This window comes from Gopherus flavomarginatus, chromosome 3 (assembly GCF_025201925.1).
Source record: "Gopherus flavomarginatus isolate rGopFla2 chromosome 3, rGopFla2.mat.asm, whole genome shotgun sequence".
Lineage (NCBI taxonomy): Eukaryota > Metazoa > Chordata > Testudines > Testudinidae > Gopherus > Gopherus flavomarginatus.
This window is the reverse complement of record NC_066619.1, coordinates 224,636,074-224,655,880: the sequence shown is the minus strand read 5'-3', so window position 1 is coordinate 224,655,880 and position 19,807 is coordinate 224,636,074. Positions and strand designations below refer to the sequence as shown.

General features: G+C 46.7%; 1 protein-coding gene across 5 annotated transcripts in view; it reads right to left on the bottom strand.

Annotated features, from left to right (window-relative positions):
* Positions 1-19,807, bottom strand: part of LOC127048205 (cytochrome P450 4V2-like) — an 86,114-nt gene that overhangs the window by 46,580 nt on the left and 19,727 nt on the right. For 4 of the 5 annotated variants that reach the window (XR_007773571.1, XM_050947763.1, XM_050947764.1 and 1 more), the window contains exons 2-3: positions 12,442-12,554; positions 9,615-9,700 (exon numbers count right to left, since the gene is read on the bottom strand). Coding sequence is in view for 4 of the 5 variants with exons in the window: in XM_050947763.1 (XP_050803720.1) it covers positions 9,615-9,700; positions 12,442-12,554 (199 nt within the window). In the remaining variant the exon portion in view is untranslated. Of the gene's footprint in view, positions 1-9,614; positions 9,701-12,441; positions 12,555-19,807 lie in introns of those variants that run through there. The other variant, XM_050947765.1, reaches the window with a different exon arrangement.

Sequence of the window (19,807 nt, the reverse complement as noted above, 5' to 3'; positions counted from 1 at the left end):
CGCCAGGGACAGGTCGAGCAGCATGGTGTACCAGGGCTGCCGCAGCCAAGCCGGAGCGATCAGGATGAGGCGGGCTCTGTCTCTCCGGACCTTGATCAGGACTCGGTGGATGAGAGGGAAGGGTGGAAAAGCGTAACAAAGACGTCCCTTCCACAGAATGAGGAACGCGTCCGACAGGGAGCCCAGGGAGCGACCCCGTAGGGAGCAGAACACCTGGCATTTCCTGTTCGAACTGGAGGCGAACAGGTCTATTCGGGGAAACCCCCACCTCCGGAAAACTGAATAAAGGACGTCCGGATGGATAGACCATTCGTGGGATAGAAAGGACCTGCTCAGGTGATCCGCGAGGGTGGTCCGCACTCCCGGGAGAAAGGAGGCCACTAGGTGAATAGAGTGGGCTATACAAAAGTCCCACAGGCGTATTGCTTCCTGACACAGTGGGGAGGACCGAGTCCCGCCCTGCTTGTTGATGTAATACATGGCTGTTGTGTTGTCCGTGAACACCGAAACACAACGGCCGTGTAAATGGCGTTGAAACGTCTGGCATGCCAGTCGGACTGCCCGCAGCTCGCGCACATTGATGTGGAGAGTCAGCTCTCTTGTCGACCAGAGACCCTGTGTGCGCAGGGTCCCCAGGTGTGCACCTCAGCCTAGCGATGACGCGTCCGTTGTCAAGGACACTGAGGGCTGGGGGCGTGAAACGGTAGGCCTGCACACACTTGGGAGGACGTCGTCCACCAGCCGAGGGAGCCTATAATGGTCGGTGGAATCGATATGATTGCATCTATGGCGTCCCTGCCTGGTCGATAGACTGACGCAAGCCAGGTCTGCAGCGGGCGCATGTGGAGTCTTGCATGCTTAGTGACGAAGGTGCATGCGGCCATGTGCCCCAGGAGAGCGAGGCAAGCTCGAGCAGACGTGGTTGGAAAGGCTTGTAGACCTTTGACCAGGGAAACTATGGCTTGGAACCGGTGCAGGGGAAGACTGGCTGTCACAAGGTTGGAGTCCAGCAATGCCCCGATGAACTCTATCCTCTGCGTAGGCACCAGAGTGGACTTGTCTGGGTTGATGGTCAAGCCTAGGCTCGTAAACAGCTCCCTGATGATGGCGACGTGGCCGACCACCTGCGCCTCCGAAGTGCCTCGGATAAGCCAGTTGTCGAGGTAAGGGAAGATGTGGATATGATGATGGCGCAGGGAAGCAATGACGACCGCCATACATTTGGTGAATACCCGAGGGGCCGAGGAGAGACCAAAGGGGAGGACAGTGAATTGGTAGTGATCCTGATTTACCACAAAGCGTAGATACCGCCTGTGCGGAGGAAAAATCGCAATGTGGAAGTATGCCTCCTTCATGTCGAGAGCGGCGTACCAATCTCCGGGATCCAGGGAAGGAATGATGGTTTCTAAGGATACCATGTGGAACTTGAACTTCTTGATGAATTTGTTCAGTCCTCGCAGGTCCAGGATGGGCCGAAGGCCCCCTTTTGACTTGGGGATTAAGAAATACCAGGAATAAAACCCCTTGCCCCTTAACTCCTTTGGCACCTCCTCTATAGCTCCGATGAGCAGGAGCTTGCAAACCTCCTGGAGGATAAGTTGCTCGTGAGAGGGGTCCCTGAAGAGGGACGAGGAGGGAGGATGGGAGGGGAGTGGAGAAATAAACTGAAGACGGTATCCAAACTCCACCGTGCGCAGGACCCAACGATCCGAGGTCAGTTGGGACCATGCCGGCAGGAAGGGGCGGAGGTGGTTGAAAAAATGAAGAGGATCCGGGGAAGGGATTGGTAAGCTGCTCTCGGGCACACCGTGAAAAGTTTGCCTTGGGTCCCTGCGGTGGTTTGTCGGACCCAGAATTGTTACCCCTTTGAGGACCCGACTGTCGTCTGCGGTTCAGCCGGCCTCGCCTCCAGGTAAAGTCCTGTCTGGGGCGAGGTGGGGGGTAAGGGCGCTGAGGGTGTGGGCGGAATGGTCTTCTCTGAGTCTGGGGTGTGTGCATTCCCAGCGAACGCATGATAACCCGGTTATCCTTCAGGCTCTGTAGCCTGGGATCTGTTTTCTCTGAGAAAAGACCCTGCCCGTCGAATGGCAGGTCTTGGATCATGTACTGCAACTCCGGCGGTAGTCCAGAAGCCTGCAGCCACGATATCCGACGCATGGCTACACCCGACACCAGCGTTCTCGCTGCCAAATCTGCGGCATCTAAGGACGCTTGCAGTGTGGTCCTGGCAACCCTCTTCCCCTCTTCCAGGAGAGCTGAAAATTCCTGGCGTGAGTCCTGGGGAATTAGCTCTGTAAACTTGCCGACAGCCTCCCAGGTGTTGTGGCTGTATCGGCTCAGGAGGGCCTGCTGGTTCGCCACATGGAGCTGAAGGCCTCCCGCAGAGTAAATCTTACGGCCCAGCAAGTCCATGCGCCTGGCTTCTCTGGATTTTGGCGCAGGAGCTTGCTGGCCGTGGCGCTCCCGCTCGTTGACTGATTGTACCACCAACGAGCAGGGGGCGGGGTGTACGCAGAGGTACTCATACCCCTTGGATGGCACCATATATTTTCTTTCCACTCCGCGGGCTGTGGGTGGAATGGAGGCTGGAGACTGCCATATGGTGTCCGCCTTCACCTGGATGGATTTGATGAAGGGGAGGGCCACCCTGGTCGGTGTTTCTGCAGAGAGTATGCTGACCACCGGGTCCTCCGCTTCAGGGACTTCCTCTACAGGAAGGTTTATATTTTGGGCAACGCGCCGCAGAAGGTCCTGATGTGCACGGAGATCAATCGGCGGGGGCCCTGATGAAGATGTGCCCGCTACCGCCTCATCTGGGGACGAGGAAGAAGATAACCCAGGGAGAAGCAGTTCCTGTACGGAGGTCTTGTCCTGAGGGACCTCCATCTCTGGGGCATCCTGCTGCGCCAGGGGATGCGCAGGGTCTTCTTCCATACCCAAGAGGGGAGGCCGGCTGACTGTGGCCTCTGGTGCACGGTGCTCCGAGTGGCTGGAGTGTGCAGGGCCCAATGGTTCGCCCTGGGCTTGGTGGTATGCCCAGGGCGTCCAAGAGGACCATTACAGTGGTCCATGGTCCGGGTGGGCCTGCACATCAGAACCCCCGTAGGAGGCGCTGTCCACATGTGAAGAGGCGGATGAGTGATGTGAAGGCCACGGAGGAGCTGTCAATGACTGTGCCAGGTCCCTGCGCATACAGATTTCGTCTCTGCATGGTGCCGGCGAGCGGTATCGGGAGTCATGGCGGTACCTCGATCGGGACTGGGACCTGCTACCAGCTCGGTGCCGGGAGGTCGACCGGTGCCGTATGCTGCCGTGCCGGGAACAGCTTCGGTAGGAACGTCAATGCTGCGATCTAGACCGGTGCCGGGAGTAGTACGACGGCGACCAGGATCTTGATCGGTGCCATGAGTACGACCGGTGCCATGGGGAACGGCCCTGGGACTGCGAGCGGTGTCTGGATTTTGATCAGCGCCGCTGAGAGTAGTCCCTCGATCTGGATTGGGACCGATGCTCGGTAGCGCCTGGCAAACGTGGGCGCACCATAGTGGGCTTGCCCATCGACTGGATAACCCGCACCGGCGGTGCCGGGGTTCGGGCGGCTCGGGCTCTGTCAGGGCGATGATGTCGCGTGCCAAGGAGAAGGTCTCTGGCATGGAAGGCGCGACGAGCTCCACCGCAGGTCGTGCTGGGGAGCTAAGAGGCACCGGACTCAACGGCTGCTGCGAAGCTGGAGTCTACAGTGCGATGACGCTCGGTGCCGCGGCAGATGACGGTGCCGGGCGGTCCGATTTGGAAGCACGCTCCGACTGCAGTGCAGCTGTAGGTGCCGCAGGAGTCCTGTGCTTCTTGCTCCTCAGGGAGAGGGAGCGGTGCCGGCTGGGGTTCCGGGCCGGTGCCGGGCGGGAAAGCGAAGCTTTTGTCAGTGCCGGGCGGTCCGGAGCGGAGGAGACGCTTGGTCCCGGTGCTGGAGTCGGTGCCGAAGATGGGGGAGTCAGAGATGCCTCCATCAAGAGCTGCTTTAAGCGACTGCCCCGCTCTTTCTTTGTCCGGGGTTTAAACGCCTTGCAGGTCCGCACTTGTCCGCAAGGTGGGACTCGCCTAGGCACCTCAGACAGGAGTCGTGCGGATCTCCTGTGGGCATTGGCCGATGACAGGCCACACAAGGCTTGAAGCCCGGTGAACCGGGCATGGGCCCCGGTACCGTGGGGAGGAAAAAAGGGGCGAACCCCTGATCCTCTCTAACTATCTACAGAACTACAATTTACTAAATTTAACACTAACTATAACTATAACTATGATGAAAGAACTATATGCATGATACTACACAAGAGTGAAATGCTAGGGAGGTGGAGAACAGCCAGCTGTGCTCCACAGTTCCAATGACCGACACGGGCGGTAAGAAGGAACTGAGGAGCAGGTGGGCCAGCAGGGGTATATATCAGGCGCCATACCGGCGCCACTCCAGGGGTGACCTGCTGGCCCACCGAGTGCTGCTAGAGTAAAAAGTCTCCAACAAACGTGCACTCGGTGCGCGCACACCTAATTGGAATGGATATGAGCAATCACTCGAAGAAGAATGTAATGTTACGGTGGTGGCTAAGTAGTTGCTCTGCGGCTTTGAAGGGTGGGGAAGGATTCTCCTGCTCCAATCCCCCATATAGTAGTGCTCAACATGCGCACTGTTCTCCTTCTTTTGAGCCCCAGGGTTTGAAAATAAGCTATTTTTATTGTGCCACTTGCTCTGCACCTAAGCTGCTTGGTAGCCCTGCAGAGAGGCAGTGTGGTCCAGCCAATCAGGTATTGGAATAGGAGTCAGGAGACCTGGGGTTTGGTGCCACTATTCTGCTAGATGACCTGGGGAAAGTCACTTCACCTTTTTGTACCTCAGTTTCCCAATATGTAAAATGAGAATATTTACCCCTATTTTAAAGGCTCTTTGAGATCTACAAGTTAAAAGTGATACATGAGAGGAAAGTGGAAGTAGCAATCAAAACACACACACAAATACTTAAAGAATGGAAGGAAGGGGAAGCAAATGGCAATGAATACAAGTTAAAAATGTAGGCAACTGATATGTGAAGATAAAGAAATATATGAAATATCAATATCCAAATGGGTTAGAGACAATAATAAGGTATTTTAAACTTATTAGGAGCAAAACAACCCTATGTCAGGTATCAGAACATTGCTAGATATAAATGATTTAACTGTAAATACTGATGCAGAAAAGGGAGAAATGTTCAACAGATATTTCTGTTCTGTGTTTGGAACCATGCCACAGCATGAATCCATTCCACACAATGTTGTCGATGGAAAGAAAGGTAAACATCTATAACAAAGGAGGATGTGAGGCTGTGACACTCACCTCTCACGAGCACCCTCTTCTGGTTGGATGTGTCTGCAGTCTTTCAGTTCTGGTGGCCCCCGATGGTGGTATTTTCAGTGATTCAGCCCTCTGGCCGAGTCACCCACACTGTCTATATGTGAATCAGAACAGACCCTTTCCAGGATATAAGGTCCACCAGAGGCCAGTCTCTCTACCCTCCCCAAGCTCAGTCTTTAAGTAGTCCCAGCCCTGATATGGGGCCATGCCCCCAGGGCTTCCTCCCTGAAGACACTATCTTCCTGAAGCCCTCCCCAAGCTCAGTCCCAGCAGCCAGCCAGGAGTGCCTCTTTAGCTCCCCAAGGCACTGCCCAAACTGAGCTGTCGATGGTCCCGCTCTTCTTTCAAACAGCCAGTAACCTGGTCCTTTCCCTTACAGGTCCATGCAGCAGCTGACTGCTCTGAGCCTGTTGCTCCTTTTTATATTGCCCTTCTGGCCCCTGATTGGCTGCTCCAGCAGACTCTGATTGACTGCCTCCCTTGCAGCCACTCCTAAGGTGCTTGGAGTACTTCTCTTCTGCTCCTCTCTGGGACAGGGTGTTGCAGGACCCTGAGGCCTCCAGCAGGGGGCCTCTGAGCCTAGTCTACCTGTCACACAGCATCTATTTAAATTAAACATTTCCAAATCCACAGATAACTTACACCCAAGAGCCTTAAAGAAACTAGCTGAGGAGCTCTCTCAACCACTAACGTTAATTTTTAACAAATCTTAGAAAGGGAAAAAGGGATGACCCATGGAACTATACACTGGATAGCCTGATGCTGATCCCAGATAAAATGATGGAAGGGTTAATTTGGGACTCTTATTAAAAAAAGAATTAGAGGCTACAAATATAATTAATGGCAGTCAGCATGGTTTCAATAATAGGTGGGCCAAATTAACCTGCTGTCTTTTTCTTTTTTTTTTTTAAGAGCACAGTTCCGGTAGACAAAGGCAACTATGTTAATATAGTATACTTGGATTTCTCCAAGGCATTTGACTTAATGCCACGAGACATTTGATTTAAAAGATCACATTATATAGTATTAACAGGGCATACTTTAAATGGATTAAAAACTGACTCACTGACATCTCAGAAATGTAGTTGCTAATGGGGATATATTAGTGAGTGAGACCATTTCTAGCTGAGACCCCTGAGATTGGTTCTGGGTCAACAGCTATTCAATATTTTTATCAGTGATGTAAATGATAATATCAAATCTTTGCTGGTAAAGTTTGCAGATGACACAAACATTGATAAGGTCACCAATAATCAGGTAGACAGGTACTGTCACAGAGTAATCACAATCCAACTAAATGTGTTTTAAGAGAGCCAAATGAAAGATAATACTTCTGGGAACAAGGAATGTAGGCTATACCTACAGGAGGGTCACCTGGAGAGCAGTGACTCTGAGAAGGACTTATCAGTAATCATAGAAAATTACCTCCAGATGAGATCTTGGTGCGATGCTGTGGTAACAAGGACTAGTATGATCCTTGGATGTCAAGAAGGGGGAATAGCAAGTAGAAGTAAGTGATCCTGTCTCTGTTCACACCATGGGTAAGATCGGGACTACAATACCGTGACCAGTTCTGGTGAACATTTGGAACAGGGGCTGTCTTTTTTTTTTATGTTTGCACAGCACTTAGCACAATGGGTTTCTGATCCATGACGGGGGCTCCTGGGCACTACGATGATACAAGTGGAGGAGGAGGAAGAGGAGGAAAAGGACAGTTTGAAGGAGGGCCACAAAAATAAACGAGAGGCTGGAAAACAAGACTTACAATGTGAAGCTTTATGAGCTCAATTTGTTCAGCTTATCAAAGAGAAGGATGAGAGGTGACTTGATCACTGTGCACAGGTACTTACACATGGAAAAGGTATCTGATAGAGGGGAGCCTTTTCAGCCTTGCTGACAAAGGCAGAACACAATCCAATAGCTGGAAGTTAGACAAATTCAACCTTGAAATAAGATGCCACTTCCTAGCTGTGAGGGTAATTGGACTTTGGAACAATTTACCAACATAGGTGGTAGACTCACCGTTGCCTGGAGTCTTTAAAATGAGATTCTATAGCTCTCTAAAAAATATGTTTTAATCCACCTTCAGGCTGGATGATCATTGTGGGCTCTCTGGGCTCAGAATCTGTGAATTTATGAATCCCACCCTTCGTCCCTTTTCTTCATGGACCATGGGGAGAACAGGTGTGTCTGCATTGTCCTCAGCATGCTCATTTACCCTTGCAGCTTTGTATTAAGACAATGATTATAATCAAATCTCATTCTTCAGAGTTTCACCAGTCACCTGTAATCATCAGGGAGGAATTTTTTCCCCAATGCACAATTGGCCAGATTTCTTGTGGGGTATAGTGAGGGGGGGTTCACCTTCCTCTGAAACATCAAGGATTGGCCACTACTGGAGACAGCACACCAGACAGGGTGGACCACTGGTCTGAGTCATACAGAAAATCCTCTCTCTGACAATGGCTGGTGTGTCTTGCACATGGACTCAGGGTCAAATTGATCACCAGATCTGTGGTCAGGAAAGAATCACCAAGTCAGATGGAAAGGGTACTTGGGCATTTTTGCCATCCTCCACAGCACAATGTGTGGATCACCAATGAAGATCATTTGTGCATAGCTTACGTAATCAATTCCCTGCCATTGCAAGAGCCTTGGGTATTAATCAGTCTTCCTTGTTCTCTGCCTCTGGCACACAACAGTCTCCTGAGGACTGACATACTTTAGTTTAACCCAAGCGTGACAGATACAGCAATTTCCCGCAATATACTTGGGAGACCTTACTGAATTAAGTTTACATATCTTTAGGGTCCATTGCATTAAATGAATGGTTGTGGGCTTGAATGATCAAATGACTATATTGAACAAAGTGGCAGACAAAAATGGATTTTGGGGATAATACTAGTGAAATGGATTTCCTAGGAAATATCTAGGGGGGAGGTGAATGCAAATTCACCCCAACCCCACCCCCACGGTTATGCAACTTCACCCTAAGGACAGGACAATCATCAGCTGATTCCCTAATCCCAGAATCCCAAGATCAAAGGACCAAGCCGTGTAAAGGAAAGATGAACCTATGCATCGCTGTGCCTGTTCTGAGCAAAAGCTGTAATGAACTTGTCACTACAGAAAAGCCCTTTGGTGGGATTGGAAGGACTGACTCCTACCAAAGCCCCTGCTGGAGTAGGGCACGGTGGGAGTCATCTTTGGTAAGCTTTTCAGCATGCGTGTAGGTTCTTTTATTCTTTTGAATATGTTTTCCCTGTAATCCTTTCACCTTAAAAATAAATGTGCCTGCTTAGAAAGAGCTGTGTGGGAACTTATAACTGTGTGCAGTTCAACCCTCTATAGCCTTTGGAGAAAAAGCAAAATACAAACACTGGCCTATTCAGGCAGTTGTGGCTTGCTGGGAATATCACAGTAGAGGCAGAGAACTGTGCATCATAGAAAAACCTCATCAGGAAGGAGAGAGACACAAAACGGTGATGGGTGAGGAGTTCGGAGCCTCGAGTGGGTGCCCTTGCACATGGCTCGCCTTGAAGTTCAGGAAGCTGAGTCTGAGGACAGCTGAGAGCTACATCAATAAGACTAAATGTGTCATTTGTGTGGGGAGAATATTTGATATTGCTGTATTATAATTGACTGATATTCTTTTGCTGAAGATTAAAAGTTGTTTCTACACCCCTACCCTGATATAACACCACCCTATATAACATGAATTTGGATATAATGCAGTAAAGCAGTGCTCCGGGGGTGGGGGGCTGCGTGCTCCAGTGGATCAAATCAAGTTCAATATAACGTGGTTTCACCTATAACACAGTAAGATTTTTTGGCTCCTGAGGACAGCGTTATATTGAGGTAGAGGTGTATCAATTATGAAAATTCGAGCTCGGTGAATCCGAGTGAGGTCTTACTATATCATTTGCTCTAAAGTCTCATTCACAGTCCTCACAGTGCACGATCCTTTCAAGAACTGATCCTTTCTAGACTCCAGATGGTTGCAGAAGGATCCCACTTCATGGCCCTGCAGGCAATACATGGGCCTAAAGCTGCTCTTTGGGCATCTGTACTTTAGATTCTAATATTCAGACCATAATTACACTTTTACTCTGCTTATTAGCAAATAAAATATAACACATTCTAGTCTTCAGGCAGTAAATATAAATTATATCTTAGAATTTAACTTTGCATAACATTAAAGGTACATGACTCTATTTATATATTACTATACCTTGTTAGAAGTCCTGTGCCAAGCCATGGATGTAGAAACTTGTACGGAAAAGATTTTTCTATGTGCTTTGAACTGTTTAGAACAACCTACCAGCAGGAGAAAGGACAGAGGGGAAATATCTCTTTAAAAGAAGTTGGTAACACTGTATACGCATTCTATTTTTTAGGAGGGGGATATTTGCAAAATATATTCAAAGCTATGACTGCTCTCCTATAAACTTGACCACCCATTTACAATCATAGAGTAGAAGGGTCTCAGGGTGACATTGGGTCAACCTGAATTTCTTGGGCATCTATTTAAAGACTGAATTATATACACACCTAGAGGCTGATGGTAGTGGGCACATTTTATACATTTTAATACATAAACAGGTGTCCTGATAATCAGTGGCAGAAGAGATACCTGAACAACAGAGATACCTTAAGATTACTCTAAATAATGAATCCTCCTTTGTAAAATAACACCTATGGTTTTAATTAAAACACTTTTTTCAGTTTTAATATGATTGATGCAAATTATATCATTTCCATCAGTCCTCAAGTCCTGTTGGGAGATTTTTGTATGCATTTTATTTAATAAATACAGTAAAATGTATCTCACCCGTATATCACTTGCTAATTAAAAAACAACTATACCTCAAAGATAATAGCACAACACTGACATTTTAAACTAGCAGATCATTAACACAGTATCTGCTACCAGAACCTGTTATGTTGATAATGCTGTCAAGGTCTTATTCCCACTTTGAACTTTAGCGTCCAGAAAGTGTGGACCTGCATGTACCCCTCTAAGCTTAATTCCTAGCTTAGATCTGATAACGCTGCCACCGACCAAAATATAGTGTTTGGTACACTTTCTGTCCCCCCAAAACCTTCCCTGGGGAACCCATGACCCAATTCCCTTGGGTCTTAAAACAAAGAGGAATAAACCATTCCCCCTCATTCCCCCTCCCAGATTTTCCCCTCCCTGGGCTACCCTGAGATATACACTGATCCAAACTCCTTGGATCCTAAAACAGAGAGGAATTAACCTTCCCCCCCACCTTCTTTCCCCCCACCAATCCCGTAGTGAGTTCAGACCCAATTCCCCTGGGTCTTGCACAAGGGAAAAAAAATCAATCCGATTCTTAAAAAAGAAAGCTTTTAATTAAAGAAAGAAAAAGTAAAAACTATCTCTGTAAAACCAAGATGGAAAATGTATACAGGGTCTATAGACTAGAGGGAATCCCTCCCCCTTAGCCTAAGATCCAAGTACAGCAGACAGAGGAAAAAATATCCTTTCAGCAAAATACACATTTGCAAATAAAGAAAACAAACATAAAGACTAATCTGCCTTCTATCTAGTACTTACTATTTTTGAACATAAGAGACTGTTTCAGAAAGACTGGAGAAATCTGGTTGCATGTCTGGCCCCTCCTAACTCCAAGAGAGAACAAAGAACAACCCAAAAAGCACAAAGAAAGACTTCCCTCCACCAAGATTTGAAAGTATCTTGTCCCCCGATTGGTCCTTTGGTCAGGTGTCAGCCAGGTTCACTGAGCTTGTTAACCCTTTACAGGTAAAAGAGACATTAACCCTTAACTATCAAATTATATCATTTCCATCAGTCCTCAAGTCCTGTTGAGAGATTTTTGTATGCTTTTTATTTAATAAATACAATAAAATGTATCTCACCCGTATATCACTTGCTAATTAAAAAAACAACTGTACCTCAAAGATAATAGCACTACACTGACATTTTAAACTAGTGGATCATTAACACAGTATTTGCTGTCAGAACCTGTTATGTTGATAATGCGAAGTGAAGTTCAAGGTTTTTCACAGTCCAAAACCTGGATAAACATTTCCTCTCACTTAGTCAAGAAGCAGAGACGTATTTTTAATCAATAAAAAGATACAGAAGAAGAAATTCTGAATTTATCTCAAAGCAAACTGCAAACCATTCAGGGCTAGACTGCACTATTTGCACGCTGCCACAGTAAAGGGGATGGCACTCACACCCCTGCAAAGAGAACACCAGGGGTATTGTGTCTCAGTTGCACTGACAGGGAGTGATTTGTGTCATCCCTTTAGCTCATGCAACATACCACTGGGAGGAACATCTGGCATGCAGTCCCTGTGCTCCCCTGAGTGCCTAGAGTTGTAAAGCACCTGCACAAAAGTAGGCAGGGAGGGCAGGCAGGGAGGAGGAGGAGACCTGCATGAAGCCTAAGCTCTAGAGCAGTGGTTCTCAAAGCCAGTTTGCCGCTTGTTCAGGGAAAGCCTCTGGCAGGCCGGGCCAGTTTGTTTACCTGCCGCATCTGCAGGTTCAGCCAATCGTGGCTCCCACTGGCTGCGGTTCGCCACTCCAGGACAATGGGGGCTGCAGGAAGCGGCAGCCAGTACGTCCCTCGGCCATGGGCTTTCCCTGAACAAGTAAACAAACTGGCCAAGGGCTTTCCCTGAACAAGCCGTGGACCGGCTTTAAGAACCACTGCTCTAGATGTAACAAGAAGTTTGGTGACTGTCATCTGTCCTTCATGACCAGCCATTTTCAATGTTTACTATAAAATCTGGAGATGAAACAAACACAAAATTTTAAATTAGGGAATCAAGTATCACAGGGGTAGCCGTGTTAGTCTGGATCTGTAAAAAGCAACAGCGTCCTGTGGCACATTATAGACTAATAGATGTAGTGGAGCATGAGCTTTCATGGGTGAATACTCACTTTGTCAGATGCATGTAATGGAAATTTCCAGAGGCAGGTATAAATATGGTTAGGGCATAACTGTCATAAATTTTATGATTTGTACAAACAAATCTATTAAACATGAGATAGGAACACTCACCTCCACAGCATCTGGATGATATAAAATCACAAAAGGCAATGGTCCTATCCAAAGTTTTAGCAAGGGTAGATTCCTGTATTCTTCTAAGTTGGTTACTATTTGTTTAAAGAAATCTGTGACGAGAAAAATCAATTTGAATGGGCCAAACTCAGAACTTCTGTAATCATGTAATTGATCATGAGTTCACTGCAGTGTTAGTTTTGCTACTGTGACAAAGCCAGTATGTTTTGCACTTATTTATTATTTTGATTACAGTAGCACTTAAGGGTTCCGATTGTGATAAGCACTATACAGACATAGGAACCTAAATAGAAAGGACAAATGAAAGAGAGTATAAAGGAAATATTTTATCTCCTTTTTACAGATGGGGATCTGACACACAAAGAGACTATGCGACTTGCCCAAGGTCACATAGGAAATCTATGGCAAAGATAGAAATTAAATACATTTCTTTGGATTCCCCGCTCAGTGCATTAGCACAAGCCCATCCTCACACTGATTAATTTTTCCAAACAACATGATAGATGGAATATAAATCCTTGGGGTTTAGGATCATCTATTAAGAACAAGAGAACCTCTACTGATTGACTTTAAAGACCTTAACTGAGTCCCTCTAAAATGGCACCAAGACATCTGAGATAAAAGGGGAAATGAGATTGTGCAGATTAATAAATCATTCCACAATCATGCTAGAGTCCACATTCGAGCAAAATTTCTACACAAAAGAGCAGAGGGTCACCACCTATTATTAACGTTCTCTGACACTTTCCACCATAAGGCCTCATTTTTAGTTGCTTATAATTTTGCCAAACTTTAACACTTTGGGTTGCAATTTCCCATGCCAGGTGCTCACCTCAAGCCACATTTCAGCCAAAACTGTTCAGTTGCTTTCAAGAACAAGGCTAAGTAAAAATATGTTGTTGTTTTGCTCATGTTAAAAAAAATCTTGAGACCTTTACTTTTAAATGCTTTAACACCTCCATGGAGGGGAGTGGACTGTGTGTCAGGAATATACCTTGTGCCATCCCACTAAAAATCCACCCAAAATTGATCATTTTTAGCCTTTGAAAAATCACATTTTGTATTTGTTCAGTTAGGGGTGGCTCCAGGCCCCAGCGCAGCAAGTGCGTGCCTGAGGCAGCGAGCTGGGAGGAAGCGGCATGCCAGTCGCCATGAGTCTGGCAGCCTTCGGGGCGTTTCTGCGGGAGGCCCGCCGGTCTCACGGTTTCAGCAGCAATTTGGCAGTGGGCACGCTGTAGGCATGGGACTGGCAGATCACCCACAGAACTGCCGCTGAATCTGTGGGACCAGGGCGGACCTCCCACAGAAACGTCACCAAAGACTGCCTGACTGCTGTGCTTGGAGCAGCAAAAACATTGAGCTGCCCCTGTGTTCAGTAAAGACTCACTGGATCTTAACAGCTAAAAATCTCTGAAGATTCCTTCTTCATTTAACATGCTTGAGTTTCTCACAGCTCCTGTGTGTGACCAGACCAGCCTCCTCCATCCCCTCACAGCTCCTCTGTGTAACCACACTGTGTATGTGCCATCCCTACAGAGCAATTGAACCTCCTCCCCCCACCCTCACGGCTCCTATATGTGACAGGACTGCACGTGTGCCCTGTCCACAGAGCAACAGGCTATGCTGCATCCCCTCCCTGCCCTCACATGTGACCACACTATGCATGTGCCATCCTCACAGTGAGGATACATCCAGACTACCCGCCGTATCGGTGGGTTAAAATCGATTGCTCGGGGATCGATATATCGCGTCTAATCTAGACGCGATATATCGATCCCCGAGCTCGCTTATATCGATTCCGGAACTCCATCAACCCCAACGGAGTTCCAGAATCGACACGGACAGCTGCGGACATCAATCACGCGCCATCTGGACGGGTGAGTAATTCGATCTTAGATATTCGACTTCAGCTACGTTATTCACGTAGCTGAAGTTGCGTATCTAAGATCGATTTCCCCCCATAGTGTGGACCAGCCCTGACTGAGATGCCTCCATCCCCTCAACAGCTTCTGCATGGGACTGGACTGCACATGCCCTCTCCAGCCACGGGTTAGAAGGCTAAGAAGAACTTTACCCATAATGGCTGCTTCAGCCCAGGGTGCAACTGGGCACCATAACTCAGAGCAGGGAGCCTCTCTCTTCTGTGCTCTCCTGCTGGTACCCAGGAAGCACGGAGGAGGAAGCTGCAGATGGGACAAACGTCAAATGGGGTAGGGGGGGAAGAGAAGGAAAAGAGTAGATTGGGACAAGAGATCTCATGAAATTGGGACTGGGGGGGGACTGGGATTGGCCAGGAAAGACTGGGCTGACTGGGCAAGGAGACTGGGAGCTAGGGAAGGAAGGGCATGTTGGGATTTGTTGGGTGGGGAGTCTAAGACTGGTTAGGTGGGGAGACAGGAACTAATTGGGCAAGGAGACAAGGAATCATTGAGAGAAATGGGAAGATAGGGGACTAGGATACAGTTAGCTGGAGGGTTGAGTGGAGAGAAGGAACCTGGGACTGTCTGGCCACAAGACCGAAACAAGGAACCAGGGGGAAATGGGAGCAGATGAGAGAAGAGACAGATCTGACAAGGAACTGGGGTAGGTGGAAAGAAATTAGACTGGCTGGGAAAAGAGACTGAGGGTATGTCTACACTACCCACCGGATCGGCAGGTAGTGATCAATCTATTGGGGATCAATTTATCATGTCTAGTGCAGACGTGATAAAATCGATCCCCGATCACTCTGTGGTTGACTCAAAATCAATCACTCAAAAGTTAGGAAATGCCAGAGTTAAGGCTCCCTGTGTATCCCTAAGAATATATATTATGACACAGTCTAACTACATGATCACATATTTCTTCCATGGGCCCTCTGCCTGATTCAGTGCATGGAATGGAGCTGCTCTGAGGATTAATCAGGGCCACATAAGTGAAGGAATCTGCTGTCTATAGGATCCGTGCCTCATTTGTTATAGAAGTTGAAAGGTGCATAGTTAGGGCCATACCAAATTCATGGTCCACTTTGATCAATTTTATGCTGAGAGTATTTTAAAAATAACAAATTTCATTATTTCAGTTATTTAAATCTGAAATTTCACAGTGTTGTAACTGTAGGGGTCCTGACCCAAAAAGGAGTTGGGGGGGGAGCAGTCACCAAATTATTGTAGGGAGGTTTGCAGTACTGCTACCTGCTCTGCTGCTGGTGGGGAACTGCCTTCAAAGCTGGGCATCTGGCCAACAGCTGCTGCTCTCTGGCCACCCAGCTCCGAAGGCAGTGCAGAAGTAATGGTGGAAATACCATGACCCCCCCCAAAAAATAACCTTGCGACCCTCCTGCAAGTCCCTTTTGGGTCACGACCCCCAGTTTGAGAAACACTGGTTCCCCCTGTGAAATCTGTACAGTATAGGCTAAAAGCACACAAAAGACCAGAGTTCGTTGTGGAGAGACCAGATTTCACAGTCCGTGACGCGTTTTTCATGGCCGTGAATTTGGTAGGGCCCTATGCATAGTGAATGAGGGCAGGGGGTTGCAGGAAGAGAAAGGAGTATCTGGTGGTTAAGATAGTGGAATTCTGCCCTGGAGAATTGGCTTCTACCTCTGCCTCTGCCACAGAGTGTGATGCTAAGCAGGTCACTTAACCCAAATTTTCCACAGGTAGTCACTAATTGTGTGTTCCTCATTTTCTGTGGGCCCAAGTGAGGCCTGCTCAGGAGAAGTGCTGAAGTCAGCAAGAGCTGTGCTTGAATATATAAAGGGTGATACATTGTTAAGTACTATACAAAAATCACGTCTTCAGCATCTCGGATTGGACACCTAAAATTAGTGGACATTTTTTACCTTAATCTCTTTGTGCCTCACTTCTCCATAATAATACCCTCTCACCTCACAGTGATGATGTAAAAAATAATTAATGTTTGGGAAGCAGATGGATACTACTGTGATCAGTATCATAGAAGAGCCCCTTCACATCACAATTTGACTAGCATGCAGTAAATACGACCTATGGCAACATACTGAACTGTGTGGTTAAAATAAAACATTGAATAGCTGCTCATTAATTAAGCACTATCCATCCTACAGCAGAATGAGGCCAGGATCCAATGGAAAATATAGTATGTGATCATGTAACTAAAGTCTATATCATAATCCATACACACAAAGGAGCTCTTTTAAGTTTGCATAGCCAACTTTACTGCTGGCATTTCCTAACTTTTGAGTGCTTGACTTGGAAACCTTCATAAGATTCTTTTAAAATAAATGTGTGTGTGTGTGCGATAAATATAAATGTAGCAAATGCTGTCTTAGGCCCTGAACTTGCAAGGAATTCCACACAGGCAGCCCCCTGCACTTGTTCAGAGCAAATGGAAGGATTGTGGCCCTCGTGTATGGTTTTTTTAACCCACTTATATCATAGAACAAAGTCAGAAATGATGTAAAAAGAGCAGTTCTGCCAGCTAGATCTTCATCAGAATGTATGATGCAAAATAAACATAGTTAAACAACTCAGAGCCTTAAAAATTTCCCTGGCACTGGCAAGACATTCCTACAGAAGCATTATTTATGCTTACCCTGATCAAAACAAAATTCTGCTTTTAAAGACACTCGCTGGCTTTCCAAATAAAATACTATAACATTTCCAAAACTGAGACCTGTCTGCTCTATAACTGGTTTCCAGGCCCTGGGCCAAGAATGTGAAAAGGAAGACCTGGAATCTTCCCTAAATGAGAGCTATTGGTTTCTGTAGAATCTATGCTTTCTGCTCCTTGTGGTTGTGAAAACAACCTTCCAAATCTGACCCAAATATGATTTGATGCAGCACTGCCTGGTCTTTCTAAATCAACCGAGAGATTGAGCCAGTTAGGTTTTTGGAATGGGGAACAGCTGCTACCGTTAGGAGCAGGGTTCTGTGTGTATGGTATGTAAGAAGGCTGCACTTTCTACCTACTGGAACAGAGGCTTAAGTGCAGTCTTACCTCCTGAAGCAAAAGTCCATGGGAGCATTCAAGCACCCAAGTAAAAGGCTCTTTGGGTGTAGGTGAGGACATCAACAACACCCCATTGCCCCTTAGAGACAGTTCTGTGGAGAAGAGTGTCTCTTGCCACAGCAACAGAGGATTCAGGGAGGAGGATGCCAAGTCCACCAACCACAACCTACCCCAAGCAGAGATTCATCTAAAGGGGCCCCAACATGGGGCTCCGTGCTGGAATGTCTGCCCATGTTTTTAATTGGCCCTCACAGGAGTTTGATTAAAGGATAAAGGGCCCCTGGGTCTTTGAGGCCTCTTGAGGGGCTGGTGCTTCAAAGCTCCACTCCCAGACGACCTGTGCTGGTCTAGTGGCTAATAGAAGCTACTCTTTGTGAGGAGTTGTGCACCAACTGGGACCCAGAGTCTCTAGATGGGTTCCCTGCCCAAGTGTAAAGGTCCAGGCCATTGTAATTTCTCATGGTGGCTGTGCTGCGGCAAAGAGCCCTGGGGCAGCTTGGAACTTTAAAGCTCCACATCTAGAAGGCCTGTGGTGGCAGCTGTTGGGGTCACGGAGTGGGAGATGCTGAGAGGAGCCAATGTGCCACGGTGCATTTGCCTTAGCTCCAGAAGGTAGGGAAGGGTCAAGAGGTTACATAACAGTTATTTATAATGTGCTATAAATGGACTTTGTTGTTTCTCTAGTAAGAGAGTTGTGACAGATCTATGTTAATTACACATAAAATAATTACATAAGATACTAAGTTCAGGAGTTATGAAGTCCACATTTTATAGAACTAAATATTTTACAGATAGACGAACACAACATGAAATACAGCTCACAATTTATAACATTATTAATATCTCTTTAGAACCATATTAGTTTTTGAAACTAAATTATTCTATCCCTCTTATTTCTATATCATCTAAAGAAAGCAGAGAACCATTTAGAGTCTGTCTAGGAGATCAGCTTGCAGCTCATGGTCCAGTATATGCAACTGCTGGCAACAGAGCCAAATGGAAAATTAACTCTTACCTATAGTACATCTACTATAGTTCTGTTTTGCCACAGAAGCATTTTGAAGATGCAAGACTATATCTTAACCTATACTTTAATGAAAATTCTACAAGTGTGAGGAGGGCAGGACTGAGCCTGTATACTTAGCAAAAAGCTAACAATAAACCAGATCAGCTACCTTTTGGGATATCCAGACACCAAATAAAATTCACCGTGTTAGATGTTCAGTTGGTGTAAATCAGCAACGTTCCATTGAATACACTGGATTTACACCAGCTGCAGATCTGGCCTATTGTTTTCCCAAATGACATCAACAAGAAAAATCTTCACCAGCAAGAGCATTAAACCTACAAAATTTTGCAACACACCTAGAACTTTGGACAGTTATTAATAAGTTGATGTTAACAGAACAATATATTAATAATGTTGTAATATAAACAACAATTTGACAAGACTAAAATACAACCTCGATTTGCTTTTCTAGGATTACACAGGATAAAGGGATGACTGGGCACATTAATAATAATTATTATTATTTGTATTAACATAGCACCCAGGTGCCCTAGTCATGGAACTAGACCCCACTGTGCTAGGCACTGTACACAAACAGAGCTAAACGGCCTACAGTTTGAAGCCAAGGGATGAGGTCTTGTGACTTATCTTAATGTGAGTGTGCAACTTCCTGACAATGCAAGGATATCTACAAACAGCCCTCTGTCACAATCATGCCTGTTCTCCCAAAAATACTTGCCTGTTTCTAAGTCTGTGACAGAAACTGGCCCTGTGCATTTATAGTATTGTCTTCTTCAGTACAACCACCACACCCACCCTGCAGCAAAGTTAAAGCAACTAAATAACGCTTTTTCTTCAGTCCACTTCAGGTACTCTACCCCGATATAACACTGTCCTTGGGAGCCAAAAAATCTTACTGCGTTATAGGTGAAACCGCGTTATATTGAACTTGCTTTGATCCCCAGGGCACGCAGCCCCACACGCCCGCAGCACAGCTTTACTGTGTTATATCTGAATCCTGTTATATCGGGTCGCGTTATATTAGAACATAAGAACATAAGAACAGCTGTACCAGGTCAGACCAAAGATCCATCTAGCCCAGTATCCGTCCACCAACAGTGGCCAATGCCAGGTGCCCCAGAGGGAGTGAAACTTACAGGCAATGATCAAGTGATCTCTCTCTTGCCATCCATCTCCATCCTCTGACGAACAGAGGCTAGGGACACCATTCCTTACCCATCCTGGCTAATAGCCATTTATGGACTTCACCACCATGAATTTATCCAGTTCTCTTTTAAACGGTGTCATAGTCCTAGCCTTCACAACCTCCTCAGGTAAGGAGTTCCACAAGTTGACTGTGCGCTG